Source organism: Platichthys flesus, chromosome 9 (assembly GCF_949316205.1).
Source record: "Platichthys flesus chromosome 9, fPlaFle2.1, whole genome shotgun sequence".
NCBI classification, from domain to species: Eukaryota; Metazoa; Chordata; class Actinopteri; order Pleuronectiformes; family Pleuronectidae; genus Platichthys; species Platichthys flesus.
This window is the reverse complement of record NC_084953.1, coordinates 6,023,368-6,044,567: the sequence shown is the minus strand read 5'-3', so window position 1 is coordinate 6,044,567 and position 21,200 is coordinate 6,023,368. Positions and strand designations below refer to the sequence as shown.

Sequence of the window (21,200 nt, the reverse complement as noted above, 5' to 3'; positions counted from 1 at the left end):
ATGTGTCCCAGAAGTTAATGCTCACTTCAGATTTTATCTTTCCAAGCTTCATAAGGTCGTTCAGAGGAGAACGGACGACCGGGGGGGGGGGCCCTTACAGCTGTCACCTGGAGCATTTGGCATCCCACAAGCTATTAGGCCGGATAGGAACATGGCATGTCTGCCAGCTTGCAATCATTGACTGGATTACAGCAGAATCCCCTTTTAATGCCAAGGCTCTGCTCGGCTGATCGTTCAGGCCGGGCGGCCGGAGGGCATCGGTGTCGCCAGGGGCAGCGGCGTCAAACAAACACGGGGGGGGGCAGACAGCTCAGGATTCGTTCATTTTAAATTCCTGAGGAGCATTCCCCACTTTTAATGCACCTCGCCGACCAAAAGAACTTTACTCTTGTGTTTTTTCTTGTAACCGAACCACAGTCACAATAACAGTTCTTGCCAAAACTCTCAATTCAGGGGCCTCATCCTTCAGAGGCTGCATTTGAAGACGTCAACACAACTGGGCTCGTTCAAAATATGGCCAACAAATGAGTCTTTCCCTTTCAATGAATCCCATCGAAGAGAGATGGATTCCAGAAATTGACCCTGACTTCCTTGGAGGTCTTTGTTTATAATGAAGAGTTATTTTATCAGATCGAATCTACAGAATCGTAAATTGTGCTGAAACATTTAGTTGACAAGTAATTTAACCAGATAAAGGTTTGAAGCTCTTTTAATAGTACATTTAATAATGTACCCCCACACACACACACCTGTGTATTCTACAGCCAAGGGCCTGCTGATCTCCTTGAACAATCAGCACTCGACATTTGGCAGGGGATGCAGGTAAACAGCCCCCCCCCCACACACACACACACACACACACCCCACAGTGGGCCTTTCAGCTGTGTGCCCGCAGCGTCAGCAGCAAAACAAATGTTTTTGGGGATATGCAATTCTAATAAACTCAGAGGATGATAGGTTTCTGCATCCTTTTCATCATGGAGCTCTTTACACAGCCGAGGTCCTCTGTCAGTCACACACAGCGAGCAGGACGCCCCTTTGAAGTCTCACTCTCTCCTCTCCTTAGATGTTGCTCATTTCCATTCTCCGATGCAGAAATTATTTGTATTAATGGTGGACTAATGCATGCAAGGAAGAGGTGCGTGTGTGTGTGTGTGTGTGTGTGTGTGTGTGTTGCAGAGCAAGGTGGGAATCAGAGGAGGCAGATGCACAGACAAGTTGTGTAGCCTACAGCAACACAAACACACGCACACACAATGAAAACAAAAAGCCTTTGAGGTTTCTGAGCACCTCTCTAACCTTCAGTCTTCTCTTAAGCACATTGTGCCCATGAGAGAGGATCTAACAAACAGAAAGGGCTCCCAGCAGAACCACACATGACAAATGTGCAATGTGGAGGAAATGTCACTCGAGACAGATTGAAAGCCAAAACAAAAATGTCCTAAAAATACACAAGTCTCATATGTGAGTAATATTTGAGATATATCTAGACGCTACACATTTAGTTTAGTTTAATGTGCAGATGCAGATACCGGCTAAAACCTTTCAAAACAAGCAAATTTGACGAAGCTCTGAAACTGTGAATGAAAATAGTTTTCTTCCCTCTCATCAAACTAAAATGTGGGGCTGCTTGGGTTCTTATCTTCTGGGATATCTTGGAATTTGAATGATACATAATACAACTCATTAATATAATAACATACCACTAATACAGCGTTTTAAAAATACTGTATGGTAGAAACTCAAACTGCCGATTTCTTATTTAAATTAAAAAAGAAATCCATCCGTCCATCAAAAAGTATTATCTATTTGTTTTTGAATGTGTGAAAATAAACTGAAGACTCTCTTCTGAAGTGTCTGGAGGAGTCGACCCACCGTTCATGAGAGCGTAGGTGAGGATCATGACCGAGTTGTTGAGGTGCCGGTTCTCCTCTCTGACCACGCTGAGCGTCGCTCTCTTCTCCTGCTCCGACGACTCCCGGGTCGTGATACCGGACGACAGGTAGATGATCACCATGTCAGTCGCTGGGGAAGAACACGAGCACACACATAGTAGTTAATATCAAAAAGAACCGATCCCTGAGGCAGCTTTTTAAATACCGTATGTTTTTCTTACTGGGGCTCTGCCTGCTGAGGCTGCTGGTGTTTCTCAGCAGCTGAAAAGCCTTCTGGAAGCCCCCGGCGTGGTGCGTGGCCGCGTCCGAGGCCTTGATGTTGGAGATGAAGGTGCTCATCTTCCTCTTGGTCTCGCTGGTGGCCGGCGACAGCAGACTCTTATAGCACTGGTCCAGAGCACAGGCACGAACCAGCTCCGCCACTGAGAGAATGGAGATCTGGCGAAGAAGCGATAAGGACGATGTCACCCGAGCTTTGGAGAATACACAGCGGCCCCCCGAACATTTCCGTTTCACTTACCTTGTCGTGCTCGTCGATGGAGTTTAGGATGACGAGCGCCGAGTCCCTGGCGATCTGAAGCTGCGTCTCAGTGACGGACGCCCCGTGGTCGACCATCACCACGATGTGCTTAGACTGGGGACGCACGGCTGACACGTACACAGGCCTGCAGAAAACACACACACATAAATACACACGCTTCAGAGCTACGGAGAAATATACTGTACATACAAATCCTCCAACCACAATAATATCAACTTGTTTGTAAAAGCCTTTACGCTGAGATAATAAAATGCTGATATTAATGAATTGGAAACTAGAGCTACTGTCACGATGCTCGATATACGGGCACAATCTCTTTCTGCTCCTGAGTCACGGTGTTGAATAACGGCCAGAAGAGCAGAATAATGTGAATCTGACCTTTGACCTTTTCCCTATACAATATCCCTTCATGATTTTATCCTATATGTGAGAGCTTTGGTCGTTATTAGCATATGTATTTTTTATTTATAGCCTTTTATAATCCAAAGTGACCTCTGACCTTTGACCACCAAATCCCAATCAGTTCATCTGTGAGTTAAAGTGAACATTTGTGTCCAATTTGAGGAAACTCCCTCATGAGGCCCAAAACCTGTTCTGTGAGGTCAGTGTGACGTTGACCTCTGACCTTTCTACACCAAATTGGAATGAGTTTGAAGACGTAATGAATATTAGTTCCTGGATTAACGCACTCAGAAGAATGGGAGGCGCAGACTCTTAAACATCATAATCCCTCCTGCAGTGTAATCTTCTATAAACCGGAGAAACCGTTTAGTGACACCAGTAACCATCTCTTGAATCTGCAGAAAACAGAACGTCTTTCGCTCCCTCCTCGACCTTCACCTCATCCCTCGCTTTCCCTTGATCCACTTGGGAGTCGTCTTTCCTTCTCTATTCATCGCTCAGCTACAACATTCACCAGATTCCCTTCCCTTCTGTTATTTCTGGTGGTGATCCATCTCCTTCTGTGTTTCATGTTGTCACTGTGGAGTTATTTGTCCAGAATATTGAGCGCACACCTCCTTTAATATGGGATATCTTCAAGTTTCAAAAGACACAGAGGGAATTTAACTTTTTCAGTTTTATGCACATGTGTTTTTGAAAAGTAAAAATAAGGTCTTCAGGAGCTTTTGAGGTCTCGTTACAAAGAAAACTTTTCGATTAAGTATGAAAACACCTCATTCATCTGGACTTCTTTTTACTGTAATAACAAGTCTATGTTATTCTGAGCTAATCACGAGGCTAAAAGTAAAGTTGTGTTCAAGAAGTAAATTCTAAACCTTAGTGTAAAGTTTGGTCGGTTTCAGGGTGGTGCAATGGGTGGTGGGGGGGGCGGATCAGAGTGTGTGTGGCCCGTCGGACAAGGAGACACTAACACAGGGCGGAGGAGCCGAGTGATGTGCTCACAAAGCCTCATTCACACGCGAAGCAAGCCAGGCAACGCAAGCTCCGTCATGGCCGTCTGCCAGCTCACTGACTCACACAGCGACAGAGACACAGAGTACATTACAGTTAAAAAGAGAAAAGGCCAATGTGAAAAACATCAGGGAGCGACGGAAAGACAAAGACAGAGAAATAAAAGACGAGAGTGAGGGACGTCTTTAAGCTGTGGCCGTAAAGAAAAGAAAGAAAAGAAGCTTGCACACTGGAGGTGTGAGATTCCGGTGGGCTTTAGTGGTACAGAGACACATTCCTGCCAAAGGGCCGTGTGTGTCAGGGGTGTGCAAGGGCAGCATGCCATCGACATGCCCTCTGGGCCACCCCACAGCAACTGACACGGGGGAGGAACAAGTCGTGGCCTTAACCTTCTTCTCTTTTGTGTGAATACTTTAGACATTAATACAATTTTCCATGTATTAACACGCGGTCCTTTCTCACGAATGTTGTTAATATTGGTATTTTTGTCAACGTCCTGGGAGACGGATACTCACGTGTGACTCACTCTGAGAATTTGGGGGTAAAGGTCAGAGGGTGTTAAGCCCAATGAGTCAAATTGTGATTTGTGAATATGGCCTATACAGGCAAAGATTGGATTGATTGAATTAGATAGATTTCGAGAAAGAAGAGGTTTGTTTTGGATACCTGCTGCGGTGCTCGAAGTTTCCTTTGCAGTGGAACTTGTGGGCGGGGAAGACGGTGAAGATGCCCTCCTCCGAGCTGAAGTACTGCCACTTTATCCCCGGGTTGGACTTCAGGTTGTCTGCCAACACTGCACAGAGGGAAAGGACACAGCGAGAACAGGAGGATATCAGATAGATGATAGGTGGTGGGGGGTGAGGGGGGTGAGGGTAAAGGGAAATGTCAGGAGGGAAAGAGAGAAAACAGATGAGTAACTTCAGCGCTTTGAACATTGCTCTTGCTCAGGTTCCAGGAAGGAGACGTCTTCCAGTTCAGGGATCAGCTGTGGATCCTGTGTGGACTGGCGTGGCAAGATCAGAGAAACTAGAGGTTTCATGATGTTTCATAATTTATTAAAACCAAGACTTCCAGTTGTAGTGATCAACTTCCACCTTATGTGATGCTAAAGCTCTGCTCTCCTAACATAGCCTCACTGTATATGTGCTACGCGTATGTTTGTGTGTGTGTGTGTGTGCGTTTGTTGCTTTAGGCTACATATCTGCACCGTGTAATATCTTTTTCTGTTGACTCCTCCGTGGCTGCGTGAATAATTTCGTACAAATATCAATTAGAAGGTTGTCAGCTTGAGAAATTGAGAAGCAAATGGTGAAAAGAATCAGCTAAAACAGCATAACTCAAAGTCTGTGTGCTCCATCTCCTGTTTCACGGACCTTTCACACCTAATACAATACTCTTCACGCATGACATGGACTTAAGTACCTCCCTCTACACATGTAAATGCTTCTTCTCATAGAATAAAACAACTTTGAGGAGAAAAAGAAGTCTGAACTGTGCAACTACTGTAAAAGTTTACAATACCACCCCTTTTATTTCGGACGCCAGATTTGGATCTGTGTGTCGGGGGGGCCGCGGCTGCGGGACAAGCTGAAATAACAGACTCCATAATGCCGTGGACCGAGACACCGAGCCCGAGGGTTTGCTCAGCACCAACAGGCATTTTTTTTTTTTTTACTGGGTCACAGAGTAAACAGTATCTTCACAGAGATCCCATCACAAAGCCAGCAACTTCCTTTCCGCTCGCTGCAACACAAAACGGCCTTTCACAAAGAGAGATTGAGGCGGGGGGGGGGGGGCGGACACAAATAGAAACTTTAGGCCTTTAACCAGGCAGAGAGGGATGAATCAGAGCGCAGCCATCACGCTCGGCTTCGTTAAAATAAACACTGTTCAGCTGTTCAAATGTTAAAATACAGGAATCCATCACCTCGGGTCGTCTCGTAATCTGAAATCACAATCCAGCACAAATCAGGCTGAAAGTGTTAAGAAAGTTTAGCTATAATGAATGTCATTACGTCAATTGCACCACTAGGGGTCTCTCAATCAAATCGATAAATTAAAGACCTAGCTTGATGAACTTGTGAAGCAGTGCGGGATTCTGGGAGTTGTTGTCTTGACCACCATTGAATCATGTTCACTGATGAGTTAACGTATGTTTATTACATTACGCAACAAACCGCGGTGAATAATCATGATACATTACTCATCACAAGTAGAAACAGTGGAAGGTAAAAACAGCCGACTGGCTAAATGGCTAGCCGTGAGGTTCTCCTTCGTGATCTGTGGTCAACCCCGGACATTACAGCAGAGATGGACAACGCCGATATGACGCAATTAAAGGGTGAACGAAAGAAATCTTGAATAAAAGTTTGTTTGATGTTAGTGCACAAGTCAAAAAAATAGGTCTGGTTCATTTGAGAGGTTCGTTATAAGAATTGTTACGTACTATATCTTCACATCCTGTTAGTAACACAACACCTAGACTTGTAAGCGTTGATATGAGTTTCTTCTTATGTTCAGTTTATTTTCCAACTAAAATGTTTAAGATCTTACTTCTCATAAAAATGCATTGTGATTCATGCTGCTCATTAGCAGGACTATGCATTAACAGAATATTCCCCTGATTAGCCGACTATTTGATGTTATTCAAATGTCGACTTCCACGACCTGGGATAGGATTTCAAATAGAGTGTGTGGTTAATTAAGTCTACAGTCCACAGACTATCCTCCATTCACGGTGAGTTCGGACTCAGCTGTGGTTCTTGGCTTGTGATCACATTGAATTAATCACCCGCTAAACAGAACTTGTTTTGACCTTTTCCAACCTTCAAACAATATAACGAGCCAAAGACTTCTTTTTTTAGTTTTTTTCCTGTTGGAGCTGTGGAAAATTGAAAGTCAAATATTCAACTCGCAGGGAAATCTGAAACAAATTAGGTACGCACACAAACAGATAAATTACAGAACAACTGTAAAATTATCCGACTGCCGAAGTCATCCCCTCTGGCTGAGTGTCCTTGGCGAGGGAACTACTTCTTTGAGACACAGCAGCTTCTTGCACAAGGCGGTCGCTCCTCTTATGTTATCCCTGCCCGGTCACTCCATCCATCTCTGAGGCTCATATAAACAGGAACCACTCAGCTGTGTTGACACTAGAAGAAGGACTCTGTAAACATCTGTCAGGCCGCACTGCTCCACTTCTGCCACCAATGTTTGGATTTTTGCAGGAACGGATGGACGAACGGGAAACACGACCCAAATCACACACACTGGATGCAGCACTTTAAGTTGTGCAGGGTAGTGGAATCAGGAAGATAAACCAGTAACAGAAGAGGACTGTACCCAAAGAGTCGACTTAGTGCATCTTCATCTCAGCCCACTGTAGAAGCTGTAATTATGGAACTGCACGATAATACCAAAAACAAGCTCTTAACCAGCTTCATTGGTGACAACAACACTGCAGCCATCTTGTGAATAGATATATAAATGTTGAGCCAGTCATGAGTCACTCCCAGCTGTCAATCATGTCCCAATGTCATATCAAATAAGTTATCAATAGTAAACAACAATGAACACTAGCACATGCATCCCTGTGGATAAGAATTATAGAAAATGACAGAAACCATCTTAGAGAAAAATTAATCTGACGTCCTTTTAGTTTGGCACAAACCCATCCACTAACATGGAGGAGGCAGGATCTACAACATGGACTGTAGTCTGATGCTTCACCTTCGGGAAGTAACACAACATCAACAAGTCGGAACAATGGATGAAACTACTTTGGGAAAAAAACGGAAAATAGGAAACAAAATAGATGGAGGAGAGAAGATGCATCAAAATAGTCCTGTAATCACACAGCCCTGCAACAACAGCCATCTCTCATCTACCTGTCTTTTCACCCCCACCTGCTAGTATCACGACTGATGCCTCCCACATCCACTCCCCCCCACTACCCCCTCTTTCCCTCCTTCGTCCAGGAAAATAGCAAAAATTTGAGGTGAGAGGAGAGAAGATGGAAGGAATACAATGCTGTCTCGATACAATTACTCCATTCCAATCAGCTCTCACCCTTCCCCTTCTCCTTCATTCATCATCCTCTCCCTCTCAATTATCCCTCGCTCTTTCAACCCCCCCACCCCCACCCTCTGCGGCTGCTTGTTTAGACTGGGCTGAGACAAATGGGAGAGAGTGAATACACTGGGAGCTTGGGGGTCAAGGAGGGCTGAGTGTGGAGGGGCAGGGAGAGGAGAGGGGAGACAGAGAGGTAACTTGAACTCGCCGCGACTGGCTCGCAAGGAAAATAACACCCAGCCGATGGTGACGTGCAATGAATGGCAGTCATTATGAATGGTCGGAGCGGAGAGACAAGCAGGCTGAGATATCTGGGAGAAATGGGAGGCGAGGGGCCACAACGGGATGAGAGAGGGGAACAAATGCAGTTGGAGGGGAAAGCGAGTGATGACAACGTCCAGTTTCCATAGGACGAGTATAAAGCAGTTTGTGCAAAGTTGTCCTGACTCATCTAAAAGGCAACTTTTTTAATGAAGGGCGACCATCAGGGAAGAAGACAAACATTTCTACAACAGTCCCGCCCCAGAGAAACTCACATTCTCGCACCGAGTGAATGATAAAAAAAAACTGAATATGAAGTTCAAGTCCTGCCTCTTTGGACAATTTGCCAATTGCGGTGGAAAGTGAGCAAAGTAAAGGTTCAATTTCAAAAGTTACAAAAATTCAGATGCAGTCGCCCATGTCGTGCAGCATAGTCAAATAATTCTGCAAATCAAATAGTTAATAGAAATAATTCTCATAATTGTTGCCTGTATGACATGTTAAAGGAGAACCTTTCCTGTTGTGTGGTTGGTTAAAGCTAGATTTGCTTATAACACTGATTATTAAAGCTGCTTTCAGACTGAACTCCAGAAATTTCCTGAAATGATCTGAGTGTGCGCATGTGAGAATCAGATTTGTATTTGAAAACCAACACAGCCTCTAAACTCAAACAGGGATTGGGTTGAATTCCTGGTGAGAAATGACCGTGATTTTACAACGAGTACTGGGTTTGAACTGGAAACTTAAAAGAGACACATGGAAAGTGGTTCAATCCGATGTAGTTTGATATTTCATCCCCGGGAGCAGGAGGAGCAGACTGGTAACCAAGCAATGGCAAAGAAAAGAACAGAAAACCTGGAGGATTTGTTTTTGGCGTTTTTCCCTCTTAATCAAATGCAGACACATTGGAATTTTCCTGGTAACGTGCGACCTGGAGCCTGAATAGATGTGTTGTGGGAGAACACCAGCTAACAGTTTCCCATTGCTCTCACTCATATGATTTGCTATTAGCGGTCTGTTGATGTTACATGTTCAGTGGTGCAATCTTCTATCTGAGGTAAAGTGAGGACAGAAACAAGGATCCTCACATCAGCATGATGAAAACCTGCACAACCTGACAGCCCCGGCAGACAGGAGTTCAAAGTCAAACCAGAGTGTATTTGATCTCAGGCTTTTAAAAAGAAAAAGCATTTTCAATTCAAAGGATGATAAAAGAAACAGAGAGAGAAGGAAAGACGGAGAGAGTAAGGGAGCGGAGGAAAGACAAAAAAAACACACTTCTCTGGACATGTACAACTCAACCTTAGATCAGTGGGGGTTTTCTGTTTAACACACAAAAAAGACGTTATCATTAAAAAAATGGTTTTATAGCTCTCTGCCAAAGAGGCCCAATGGTCCCATTAGGAAACCACATTTAAATGAAAACGTCCAGTCAATGGCAGAGAAAGTGAAAAGAAATCCTGGATTTGCACTAAAACTGAAAAGCTTCCTTTCAATTTCAGGTTTCATTGGAATCATCCAGTTGTTTTTGCATCATCATGTTAAGTTTACCATCAAACCAACAAACTCACAAGGGTGACAACATAACGTCCTTAGAGAAGGTACAAATTATTTAACCCTCATGTAATGCGTCTGTTTTTGTCTGTGACTGTGTGTGAATGTGTGTGTGTGTGTGTGCATAGGAGTCACAAACCTGAGTTGAGGTCCCGTCCTGGGTTGAACGCCCGGCTGTTGACGGTGGGGGACAGTCTATCGCAGCAGATGGTCTTGGAGACGTTGGTGTTGAAGTTTCCATCGAAGCTAAACAAACACAAACGGGCAACAATTGAGAAATGTAGAGATATCGTCCGACTATGTGTTGGTGGAGCCGCTCTGGTTTTCCCACAAAACAGATTTACTGCTCCACCTCTTTATTTCCAATAAACCCAAACTCACAGGTTTGTGCGTTCCTTGGACTTTATGCTAATGTTCAGATTTTAAACTGTAGGGGAAAAAAAGCTTTTAACTTACATAACAAGATTTACACGAATCTGTGTGAAGTTAATCCAATTAGATGAAACATCTGTTGGAACTAATGGGCCCAGTTAGTTTCATTAGCACACACTGGAACACTAGGCTGTATCATGTGTTGCCCAGACCTCATATAAAAGTCGTAGTTGTGGCTGGTGAATAATATTTTCCACAGAAAAATTGCATTGAATTGTGCTTTTCCCCCAACGAGGCCAATATCCAGTTCCCTGAATTACATCTGAAGTTGATTAGTGAAAAGGCTGCCGGCGCATTTCACTGATCGAAATCATCTGTCGCCGAGCTCAGTCAATTTCTATACTTTCCCCTCAATCTCCCAGGATCACTTTCAACAGATCGTTATTCTAAATAATATATTTAAGGGTCTAAAGGACAAAGGGAGCTGCTGTGCATGTTGTAAATCTCTTACTGCAGTTTATTAAAATTCAGTTCAGGGACCACATTCTTCGAAAGACCCGAAAAGGGCCTTCATCAGCCGCGTAGACCACATCGCCCATAAAAAAAAATATAAAGAATGTCTGGTTGTGTTATTGCATCACCAGCCTGCCCCGCCCTTACAGTGGTCGCCTAGCAACAGAGCTATGTATGAAAAAGTTGTTCTGTCTAAAATATGTATTTTTTGTGAACGTGTACCGTCAGCTGTTCGGCTGAGTTCTTACATTTACGATTAAATTCTTCTCACGTTTTTTCGCCTCGCCTTTTTGTCGCCATTGCCTCTTTGAAACCACAGTTTGTCAAGGGAGCGCAATGCATCATGGGATATGGTCAAGAAGGATCACACACACACACACACACGGTGTTCAAGTGGTGTCAAACAGTGATATCTGTGTTGGAATCTGCACATCTTAAGAAGCATTCATTTTCTGGAAACCTTTTCTATACATGACGTATAATAAAGTCTTTCAAGTGTAAAGCAGCAGCAGCAGCGGCGTCATTTTAACATGCGTGTGTCCGTGTCGATGCCGAAGCACAAACGGTTTCCACGCATCCTTTATCTCTGGAGCTGAGAGCTGACAAACGAGGGAGGTATGCAGAGGAGCGGGCTGCTCTGCACTGCACCAAGCCTGGGTGCTTTGATCCTTCCATCCCTCAAACTAGCACACACACACACTACACACACACATACACACACTACACACACACACACACACACACACACTACACCCATCTTCGGCTCCCTCTGCTTGCAGACCTTGCACTGGCCTGGTTTTGATTGACAGGTGCTGTGATGTACAGGCTGTGTTTGAACTTCACTCATCTGAAGTCCCATAAGGCCAAAGTCATTACTATTCTCCTTCAACCCACTTTGCATAGAAGGGGCTTGGCAGGACGCTCGGCGAAATGTGGGCCAGATAAAAAATACATTTGCGGTCTTTTGAATTCCACATCAAAAAAACATATGAGAACGAGGGAGAGAGAAAGAGAAAGAGAAAGAGAGAGGGGGAAGGGGGGGATCCCATTCATATCAGAAATCTTAATGAGGGCAGAAAAATCTGTTTCGCAAAATAGTCACGAATCTCACCAGACACGAGAAGCAACGCAAAACACAAACATAGGACAAGACAGATTAAGAAAAAATGTATTTCTAATTGAATAAAACCAGAATTCTTATTCATAAATGTTACAAACACGATGCACAGTGCTTTAAACAATTCTGCCAATGAATATGCATATTAATTATTAACATGTAGCAGCGCTCGCTTGATTACCATATCTCCCAGAAGGGGAGTGTTCGCCAAGCTGTGATTAGAAATGATCCTGAAGACAATTCAATAGCCAGAGTGTCCTCAGGAAACATAAAAACACACATGTATTTACGTTTCTTTGGACTTTAAATGCAAACTGACAATTAATCCAGTGAATGAAATAAATATATGCACTGTGCATCTACTCTGAGGAAGCAAAGGGGGTCTTTGCTTGAGAAAAAAAGTTTAAACAATTCTGGAAATCTAAATCTTCCGTCATAGCAAAGCCATGAAGTCGAGACACTCCTAGCACCTGCTGTGTTCGGCATTATAAAATCCATTATATTAACCTGCAGGATCCATGTTTATCCACAGAGGAGGCATCACACGCCGATCGGGAAAGCCCAGCGAGCACAATGACCTTGAAGAGGCGCTCTGGTGTGAAAGCTGCAAAGTCGAGAGTAGTGTCGTTCCTAATGTTTTTGCCAGTCCTCTCTGTGACGCTGCAACATGCCAGCCGAAGAGTTTTTTTAAATATCTGACTTTGACGACAAACAAATTCAAACAAAGCTCTAAAGTGGGTTTTAATCCTGTCTTACATTAAACTGGGAGGTACGTCTGATTTCCTGGTCTCCCTGGAGGTGAACATAATATGAGCAGAACCTTTTCAAAGTTGATACAGTCGAAAATGAATAATGCCACGTAATAAACATCAGAAAAGTTATTTCAGATAAAAATCTGGTTCCTATTTTAAGGCCATAAATCAAATAGGAAGTGTGAAGCTGTGTTAGACAGTTTATGCTTCAACAGACTCAAATTTGAGTGAGTAAGACAGGTCGATTTAGAAAAACAGGGGAGGGGAGCGAGTGTGTCACGAAGAAGAAAGATAATTTTGAACTGTTGAAAGGGGGCAGAGATGAAGGGAACAAAGCGGAGGATTACAACATTAACGGAGGCGTAGAGAGAGAGAGAGAGAGAGAGAGAGACAGAGAGAAAGAGAGAGAGAGGGAGAGAGGCAGTAGCATTTACACCTGTTAAAGTCACTTTGACTAAACTCCCTCCCTCGAACCTGCCCGGTATGTTTCCATCTCCTCGTCTAATACGCAAACAGAGATATCACCGTCAGGCCGATGACGAGGATATCTAACCCCCCCCCCACCACCACCAGATCAGCTTGGTCTGAGTCACTGCCACTTATACGCTTGATCTGGACTGTAAATCTGCCAGCTTCTTAGATGGTGAGAATTCCTCCTTCGAAACAGGAGCTCAGTACGAGCAGGTTATCTCCATGTTTAATCTGCAGAAGTCTCGGTGCAATACCCCCCATCTGAGATATTGTATAGGAGTTCTGTGATTGGTGCGTTTGGGGTCCAGCAATGTGGGGAAATTAAAAATGCATTCATTTTGTCATATAGAACAGGAAGAGCAACGCTGCAACTCAACTGGAATACTTTCAGTGCATTGTATGGATTAAAATGTGTGTGAACTTTTCATTTAAACTCACAAAAGAGTGTATGTGGGCCTCTTCCAACTGCCACTGATCAATCCCCAAACAAATCTGCCTAATTAAAAAAAATATTTATCAAGTTTCATGAATTATACTCAAATGTTGAAAAACCTCTGATCCAGAGCCAGAGCAAAACTGGGTTCCTGTTGGGTCATCAGCCACCACTACAGCTTTCCACAACATATATAGAAAATGGGTTGAATCGTTTTTGCGTAATCCTACAAACAAACAAATCCACTTCTGAACTTCTGATGAAATGAGACGTCATCTGGGCTGATCCCGAGCACACTTCTCACTTTTACGACTGCGTATCAGTGGAGCTGTTGAAATAAGCACCTGGAGATGTTAAAAATATAAAACACACAGACCCACGTGCGCACACACTTACACACACATAACACCTCTGCGAGTTACATACTTTTGCTATTTTCAGGTGCAGCCTGTTGTTGAGCCGGAGCGATGATTAAAGCATACCAGCGGGCACTAAGCGCTGCCCTCTGTGGCCTCCCGGAGAAATGATAGCCTGCTAGCCTGACAGCTAACCGACAGGGACACCCTGTGAACCAACTGATCCGCCTCTAAACTGGCTGACCTGACGAGGACCCCCACAAGCAGCTGACGCCTGAGACTACTGAAGGACACACTGAAGGGAACTACATAGAGACAAAGCCGTGTCACGATCAGGAGGCCCAACCACTCCTATTCTATAACACACACACACATAACCCTAACCCTAATTGGCATAATGCATTCCCTATAGCCCCTTACCCTAACCTGAACCATCAGAACTAAATGCCTAACCCTGAAACCCTGTCCTCCATGTCCTCACTCTACAAAGATATAAGTACAGGACCATACACACTGCATTTTAGACCAGTTAGACAATCATTAGAAATAATCACCATCCATACCAGTACACCTGAACACGCACTTCACATGACCCTTCCCGTGTGTCGGTGGTGAGTCAAGGCTGATCAGATCCAGTCAGGGTGCAAATATGTGTTTGACTTCCTAAAGTCTCCGTTTCTGCACGTCCAGAATAAACTGCAACTCTGGAGATTTCCGAAATAAACTGAGCCAGAAGCAATTTACAATAGTCTCCATTTTAGTGGCTAAAAAAAAAATAGTAAACAAAAGTAAATTCAGCCAAAGTCTTCAACGTACTGGGTGTTGTCCAAGTCCTCTGTGGTGCTGAAAATGTAAACAAACAGGGCATCGGCAATGGAACTTCCACTGCTGCCCTAACCCTAGAACCTCTTTGTGACTAACTGTAACACAATCGTTAATACAACCCCTTCATTCATCAAACCAATATTACCATCTCTCCAAACAAAGACATTGAGTGAACTTAATATATAGGGACTAGGGAAACTAGGCTAACACAACCAACTGCTGACTCCAGTGACGTTTGTATTTATCATAAAGATAAATGATAACTGTCTCATCTAACTCTGCGGGAAAGCAAATAATTGCCTTTCCCCAGAATTACAAATACATTTCTCTCAGTCTGAGCTTCCACTAGTTCCCCACATACTGCAGCCAAGTTATCAGAACTTAATTTGAACTTGTGAAACTGAAAGATGCTTTTGCCAGTGTGCATGGAGGTGGGGGGGAACTAAATTATTCAACATACAGCTCCAGCAAGAATCTCACGATCCAACATAAACCCAAGAAAATGAGAGTGAGGGAGCTTGGCACCTTCTCCCCCGACTGAGGGAGATACTTTGAAGCTCCGGGATCTATCAGACGCAGCTTCAGCTTGGTATGTTCAACTCCTCCACCGACTCCCTCTGCACCACTCCTTCCTTCCTACCAAGGCCTTACATAATCGTTTTCTCTGCAATTTCTGGCTCAAACTGTCTCAAGGCTGTAAATCTACAGTGACTAAATACTGTGTGTTTTGCGTGTGAACAAATGTCGACTGTGTGTTCGGAGCGTCGTGTGCATGATTCGGCTACAGGTGGCCGGTGGCCCTCGGCCAGGGAGCAGCCTCGGCCCCCTCCTCCCCTCCGCACTAGTGAAGGAAAGACAGGTGACCTTGCAGCCTGTGAAGTCTGCGGTGCAAAAACTTCAGAGAGCAATAACTGGTTACATCTGCTGATAGAGGGGAGGGAGACAGACATAAATGGAGAGCGGGGATGAGGGGTAGAGGCAGCTGCTGCTCTGTAGATTAGAACTGAAAGCAGCTCTCTCTCTCTCGGAGCTCGGCTTTGAACTGGTTTCGCCTGCTGGAGTTAGTGATTGGCTGAAAAACTGGGTCTGCAGTTTGGACTAGGGCGATTTAAAAAACTCACAAACATAGAATTTAAATCTGAAATATTAGGGTCTCACCCACAGTTTCAAACCCTCGTCACGTCAGCAAACCTCTCGCACAACGACTTGATTTGGACCCTGGACTAGGTCTGAATTAGAGATGATCCAATATCAATACCAGTACTCTGACATTTCTCCAATACGGCAGAAAATAGCGGGTCAGGCATCGACGAAGCCTGACAATAGAAAAATTAATTTTCCCACATGCAGACCTAAAAAAAACAAAATCAAGGCTACTTTATTGGCTTTGAATTGACAGCAGGGCTGCAAACAAAGTAGAGATGCTCTTATACTGATACCAGCATTGGAAAAACCTCCAATGCTGCATACAAATCTATGTACTGATGTGTATATTAGCCTTTTGGTTTCACTCAGATAGAACTTCTGTTCTTATGTTTTTATATATGCACTGGTGTCGGATCGAATCGATACTCAACATCAGTAGATACACAAAATCCAGGTAATGGAATATAACAGAAAACGATATTGGAACATCTCTAGTCAGAAACACAAGGACTAATATGTGGGAATTGAATTTTGTCATTAATCATATTGATATATTCAACTTTATTACAGGCTCAAGGCCCACAGTATATAAAAAAATATATATAGCTTTCCAAATGATGCAGTTATGAAAGTGTATCAATAAGATCTCCAGACTACCTAACATCTCCCAGACTTCCTGGGCTCCTAGTCCCGTAAAACTCATAGTTGTTGATTAACACTGCATCAAGGCTGCAACTGTCAGAACAAACTAACAGTGGAATAGCTTTGAAAATAAGTTTGAAAATGCAGTGCTACTCACTGCTGTTAATAATATGATTTAAACAAAGCTAAAACTAATGCAGGGAAAAAACAAACTACTTTAAACAAGAAAAATGAGAAGTGTGTATGATTGTGTAGTTGGAGCATAAAGCAATGTACACTAATATCTACAGCTCTTTACAAACCAAAGAGCTAGAACCTAAACACCTGTGACTGGGTTCATTGTGGCTGAGCTGAACGCAGGTGCTGACGGCTGGAGGTGGGTTTACACGCAGTGGATAAATCTCCCGCAGGGTGAAAGAGTGTGAAAGAGGAAAGTGTGTCTTTGTGTTGATGAGGGAGTAACTCACTCCATCATGGATGCTGGTATGGAGCAGCAGTCCTGTATCGCAGTGAGCGGGGACGTGAGGTGGGCGGTGTACGACGCCTCCACCACCTGTTTGTTCCTGTTCACCACATCCAGGTAGCGGTTAAACTTCTCCCGAATCTTCTTGGCCAACTGCACAAAGGAAACACAGACAAGAGGGTTAGACAGTGAGTCAGGCTGACACTTATGTTGAGCTCTTCTTTACTTACAGTTGCAGCTTTTTAACAGTTTTACAACAGCAAGACTGGCCCAGACAACGTTGTACTTTAAAAGGTTCAGTATGTAGGAAAATGTCCAATAGTTTGTGTAAAAGAAGCCAAACTGAAGTAGAAAGAAGTCAAAACATTACAAATATCACACACACAACCATTCAAACCACACATACAGATGGAGGACATGACAGCTCCTCAACGGTGAAGTCAAATCATCTTGATTTGCCCCCTGGTGGCTGGCTACAGTATAAGCGATACCCCCACCTCCTCCCAGTTAGCAACTGGGACACGGCTCAAACTCCAAAAGACATGAACAAAGAACAAGATGGTGGCCAAAGGAAGAAGTGGAGACCCGTCGTCCATCTTTATTACGAGTCTATGGTTCAAACAGGTACTGAACATACATAATTACACGTTCCATCATGATTTTTGAAAGTATATTCCAATATGGTCAGAGAAAGGTACATCTAGGGTTAAGTGTAGAAGTTGTATAATACCATAGTATAGTAGAGTGTATAATGTATAGTATAGAGTCAGTTAGACTGATCCTCACAAGTTCAGTTCTGCAGGAACCTTTGTACACAAACACACAGGAACAAGTTCATATTCAAAAGTGGAGTTGAATCAAATCAAAGATGCCAAAACCTCGGGCAGCACTAAGTGTGAAATCCATCACTCTTAAAAAGCAGCGCAGGATGATGGATGTCAGTGACTTGAGAACATTAACTGTTCTCCACAGTGTTTATTAAGAAAATCCATCCCAAAAATACACAAACACAGGGCCAACCTACATTCAACTGCATCACACAATCCACTGGATGCTACCATTTTATCTCATGTGTGGTGCATTTATTTCTTTTGCCGATTATCTTGCACAAAACACTTGCAGCTACTTGTCTTGTTTCGCGAGAAATGTTTTCTCTCTGTTAATTTCAACATCGGATACGAGGCTCACAGCGTCTCCAGCACGGTAGAGATTCAGCTTTAGAGTGAAATTGACCTTTTAAAAGGCACAGAAACCAGGAAGCAGGGAGGAGGAAATTGGAGTTTCAGAACAAAGGCCAAGCAGCTCATTGAGTTGTTTACTAGGTTTCTGAATCCAAGCCCCTGAACATGCATACATTATGCTTTGTCTGTCTTCCTCTGAAGGACTATGGCCGAGCGCACATCACACCGGGCTGTTTTCAATCTGGAGTTCCAGCTTCTTTTGCGGAAACTAATAATCTGCGGCGGCCTCCTGGGGGACATTAATAACCAGCGCACCGGCCGCTCCTCACAACCGATCCCTGTTCCTGCTCTTTGTTTGCCAAAGAGCCTGAAAAGGGAACATTATGATGGATTGTGACAAACTTGCACTCACTCAATCTCAAACATCACATGTGTGGCATGTAATCCATGACAGATTATCCTCTTAACTTGAAAGCTGTCACATGATTCACCGATTTACTCAAGATCTGTTAAAGAACGAATCGCTCGCAGTTACTTATGGATTTACTTTTCATTGAGAATCGGTGAAATTCTTAAAAAGGTGGATTAACAGTCTTCAAACCATCGTCATTTACGTCAACATCATTCCTTCTGTTCCTTCCATTTCTTTCTAATGCAGCTCACATTTCACAATTAATGGGGACACGATCCACAGTCCATGTGACTGGGTTAGAAGAGTCAGTATTTTCAGTGTTTTTGTATAAATTCACTCCTTGTGTTTCCACAGACCGTATGGAAACTGACCAAGGGCCAAAAAGCTAGAATAATCTCATTTCTCAATCAACTCCACTTATTAACTGTTCACTCCAGCATTTACTTTTAAGGGTTCTTGCTCTGAATGGCCTGGCCCTAGATTACTTATCCAAAATGCTCCCAGTGTATCAACTGGGAAGATCTCTCAGGTCACGTTGTATCCCCCAACACAAAATCTCAGAACGCACCAAATGCGTGAATCATCCCGACTGCCATTAGTCCTATTTTACTGTATTCATTGTGTCACAAATCCCAGTGTTAACAGCCATATTTTCGCAGCATTTGCCGCAAATTCTGGTCCAGCCAACGCAAAACAAGGAGCTCATACCGGAAAGAGCGGCTACTTCTGTCGCATGGACAACCAATGCAAGAATCACGTCTAACTGTTCACGCCACAAAATGACAAATTGGAACCTCGGATGCTGCGTTTTCCCACAGAGCAGGAATCAAGAAAAGCTTCTGTTCTGATACATCCTCACATCTACAGTCCTTTTTGTACCGTGCAGACATAAAGGTGGATGTGAGATTTTACACATTAGCCGGCAACAATAACAGAAATGTAGAAAAAGGGGTCTGAATATTTTCCACGACCATTTCAGGTTACATACCGAGCCCTGTTGAATACAAAAACAGGTTTATTTCCTCAGTAACTGGACTCCCTTTGTAACACATCCCATAATTACCAGCGCCTGTAAAGGCCTGTGATTCAAACCAGGAACAGGGAAATGTACCGCGACCCACTGACCGCTGGTACACCTAATCAACCACCCGCTATTCTTATTAGGGGTTTAACAGGGGCCTGAGGCACACCCCGCAATTACCACGGCTCCACCACAAGGAACACACACACACACACACACACATATAAAGACATGTGCACACTCGCACACAGACCGACACAGACTTAAACACGCCATACTGCCCATGCATCGCAGCATGGCAATTAGCTGCACTGAACTTTGTGTTAAAAAGAGGAAAATGGGCCAGTGTTCGGTTAGTGGAGTGTTTCCATGTCTGAGAGGAGAGGGAGGAACAGAGGGAGAAAGTAGGACTCACTCTTTTTTAACAGAGTGACTGAAGAGAAACCAGAAACTTCCCGCTATGCAAGTTGAGGCTTGGGTTACAGTCTGCCACGGTGTAGCCAAAGCCAACCTGTGCCCTGGAGATTAACCACATTCTCCAACACACAGGGCTCCTCTCTCTCCGCTCTCTGACCCATCGAAACCAGTCGCTAGGGTTTGCAACACCCAGTTGGGTTGGGCCACAGAACAGGAGGGGATGGAGTGGGTGCACCCTGGGTTTACTGGGCAGTCTTCAACCACAGGCGCTGGCAGTAGTGTTTACGGCAAGTCTTACTTTGGATTGGAGGGTTGGAGTTGATACAGGGCGAGTGTAGGACAGATGCAGTTCTGTGCTGCAGGCATAAGAAACTGGCATGGTCGAACCTTGACAGTGAACATCTTACTTCTACTTGGATGAAGTAATATCGTTATTTTATTAGTACATTTCCACTGGTCTTAGTGTTTTCCACTGGACGTGTTGCTTCTCATGACAGAGAACGTTTTCTTAAGCTCTTATACGATTTGACCTACTATAAAGAAGAAGAAGACGAAGAAGACGAAGATGAAGACGAAGACAATGAAGACGAAGACAATGAAGACGAAGAAGCATTGTGTGTATGTGAACCAGGAACCAGCATAAAAATATAATAAAGGATATCCACTGTGACAGCACGTGTCAGTGAGTGAAACAAGCAGAATAAATTCATAATACAGTCGAGGACAGAGAAAGAAGGAGAGGGAGGGAGTCTGCGTTTTTGTCTGAATAATTAATTTCTAGAGGAGAAACTCTTGCGAGGAGATGGTGGCTCCTCTCCGTCGCTCCTTGGCCGCTCTCTTCCCTCTCCTGCTCTTTCCCAGCCCTCTCCTCCTCTGCAGATCTACTCTCCTAATTGAGCCTGGACTTGGCTCAGGGACCCAGCCCCTCTGCCCACAGAGAGAAAGAAAGCCAACTATGCCAGGCCTGTCATCTGAATTAATTGATGCCAGCCTCCGAAGGGCAACGGGCAGAATGTACGGGCTGCTCTATGAGTCGCCCATGGAAATAAAATCATTAAACTCCACCAACAAGGATCCAGAATGTGAACAAAGTCAGAGCTGCCCCGAGATCTGGGCTCATTAAAAAAACACACAAAATCCATGCGATCGCAATTCAAAACCTCAGGCTTGGTATTGTTGTTGAGGTTTCTGTGGAGAGGATTAGATTTGGACTGGACCTATTCTGTAGAAAATGGGACTTTCATAGCAGGTTATGATCATCATCAGGACTCTCGCTCTGCAGCCTGCAGCCACGAGGAGTTTCTAGTCAGGAAATATGACATACAGAATCTATAACTCCAGAAA

General features: G+C 44.0%; 1 protein-coding gene across 1 annotated transcript in view; it reads right to left on the bottom strand.

The window, feature by feature from the left end:
- Nucleotides 1–21,200, bottom strand: part of cachd1 (cache domain containing 1) — a 71,100-nt gene that overhangs the window by 21,646 nt on the left and 28,254 nt on the right. Inside the window, exons 3-8 of the mRNA XM_062395251.1 lie at nucleotides 16,830–16,978; nucleotides 9,875–9,981; nucleotides 4,516–4,642; nucleotides 2,416–2,560; nucleotides 2,117–2,333; nucleotides 1,876–2,025 (exon numbers count right to left, since the gene is read on the bottom strand). Of these exons, the coding sequence (XP_062251235.1) occupies nucleotides 1,876–2,025; nucleotides 2,117–2,333; nucleotides 2,416–2,560; nucleotides 4,516–4,642; nucleotides 9,875–9,981; nucleotides 16,830–16,978 (895 nt within the window). The remainder of the gene's footprint in view (nucleotides 1–1,875; nucleotides 2,026–2,116; nucleotides 2,334–2,415; nucleotides 2,561–4,515; nucleotides 4,643–9,874; nucleotides 9,982–16,829; nucleotides 16,979–21,200) is intronic.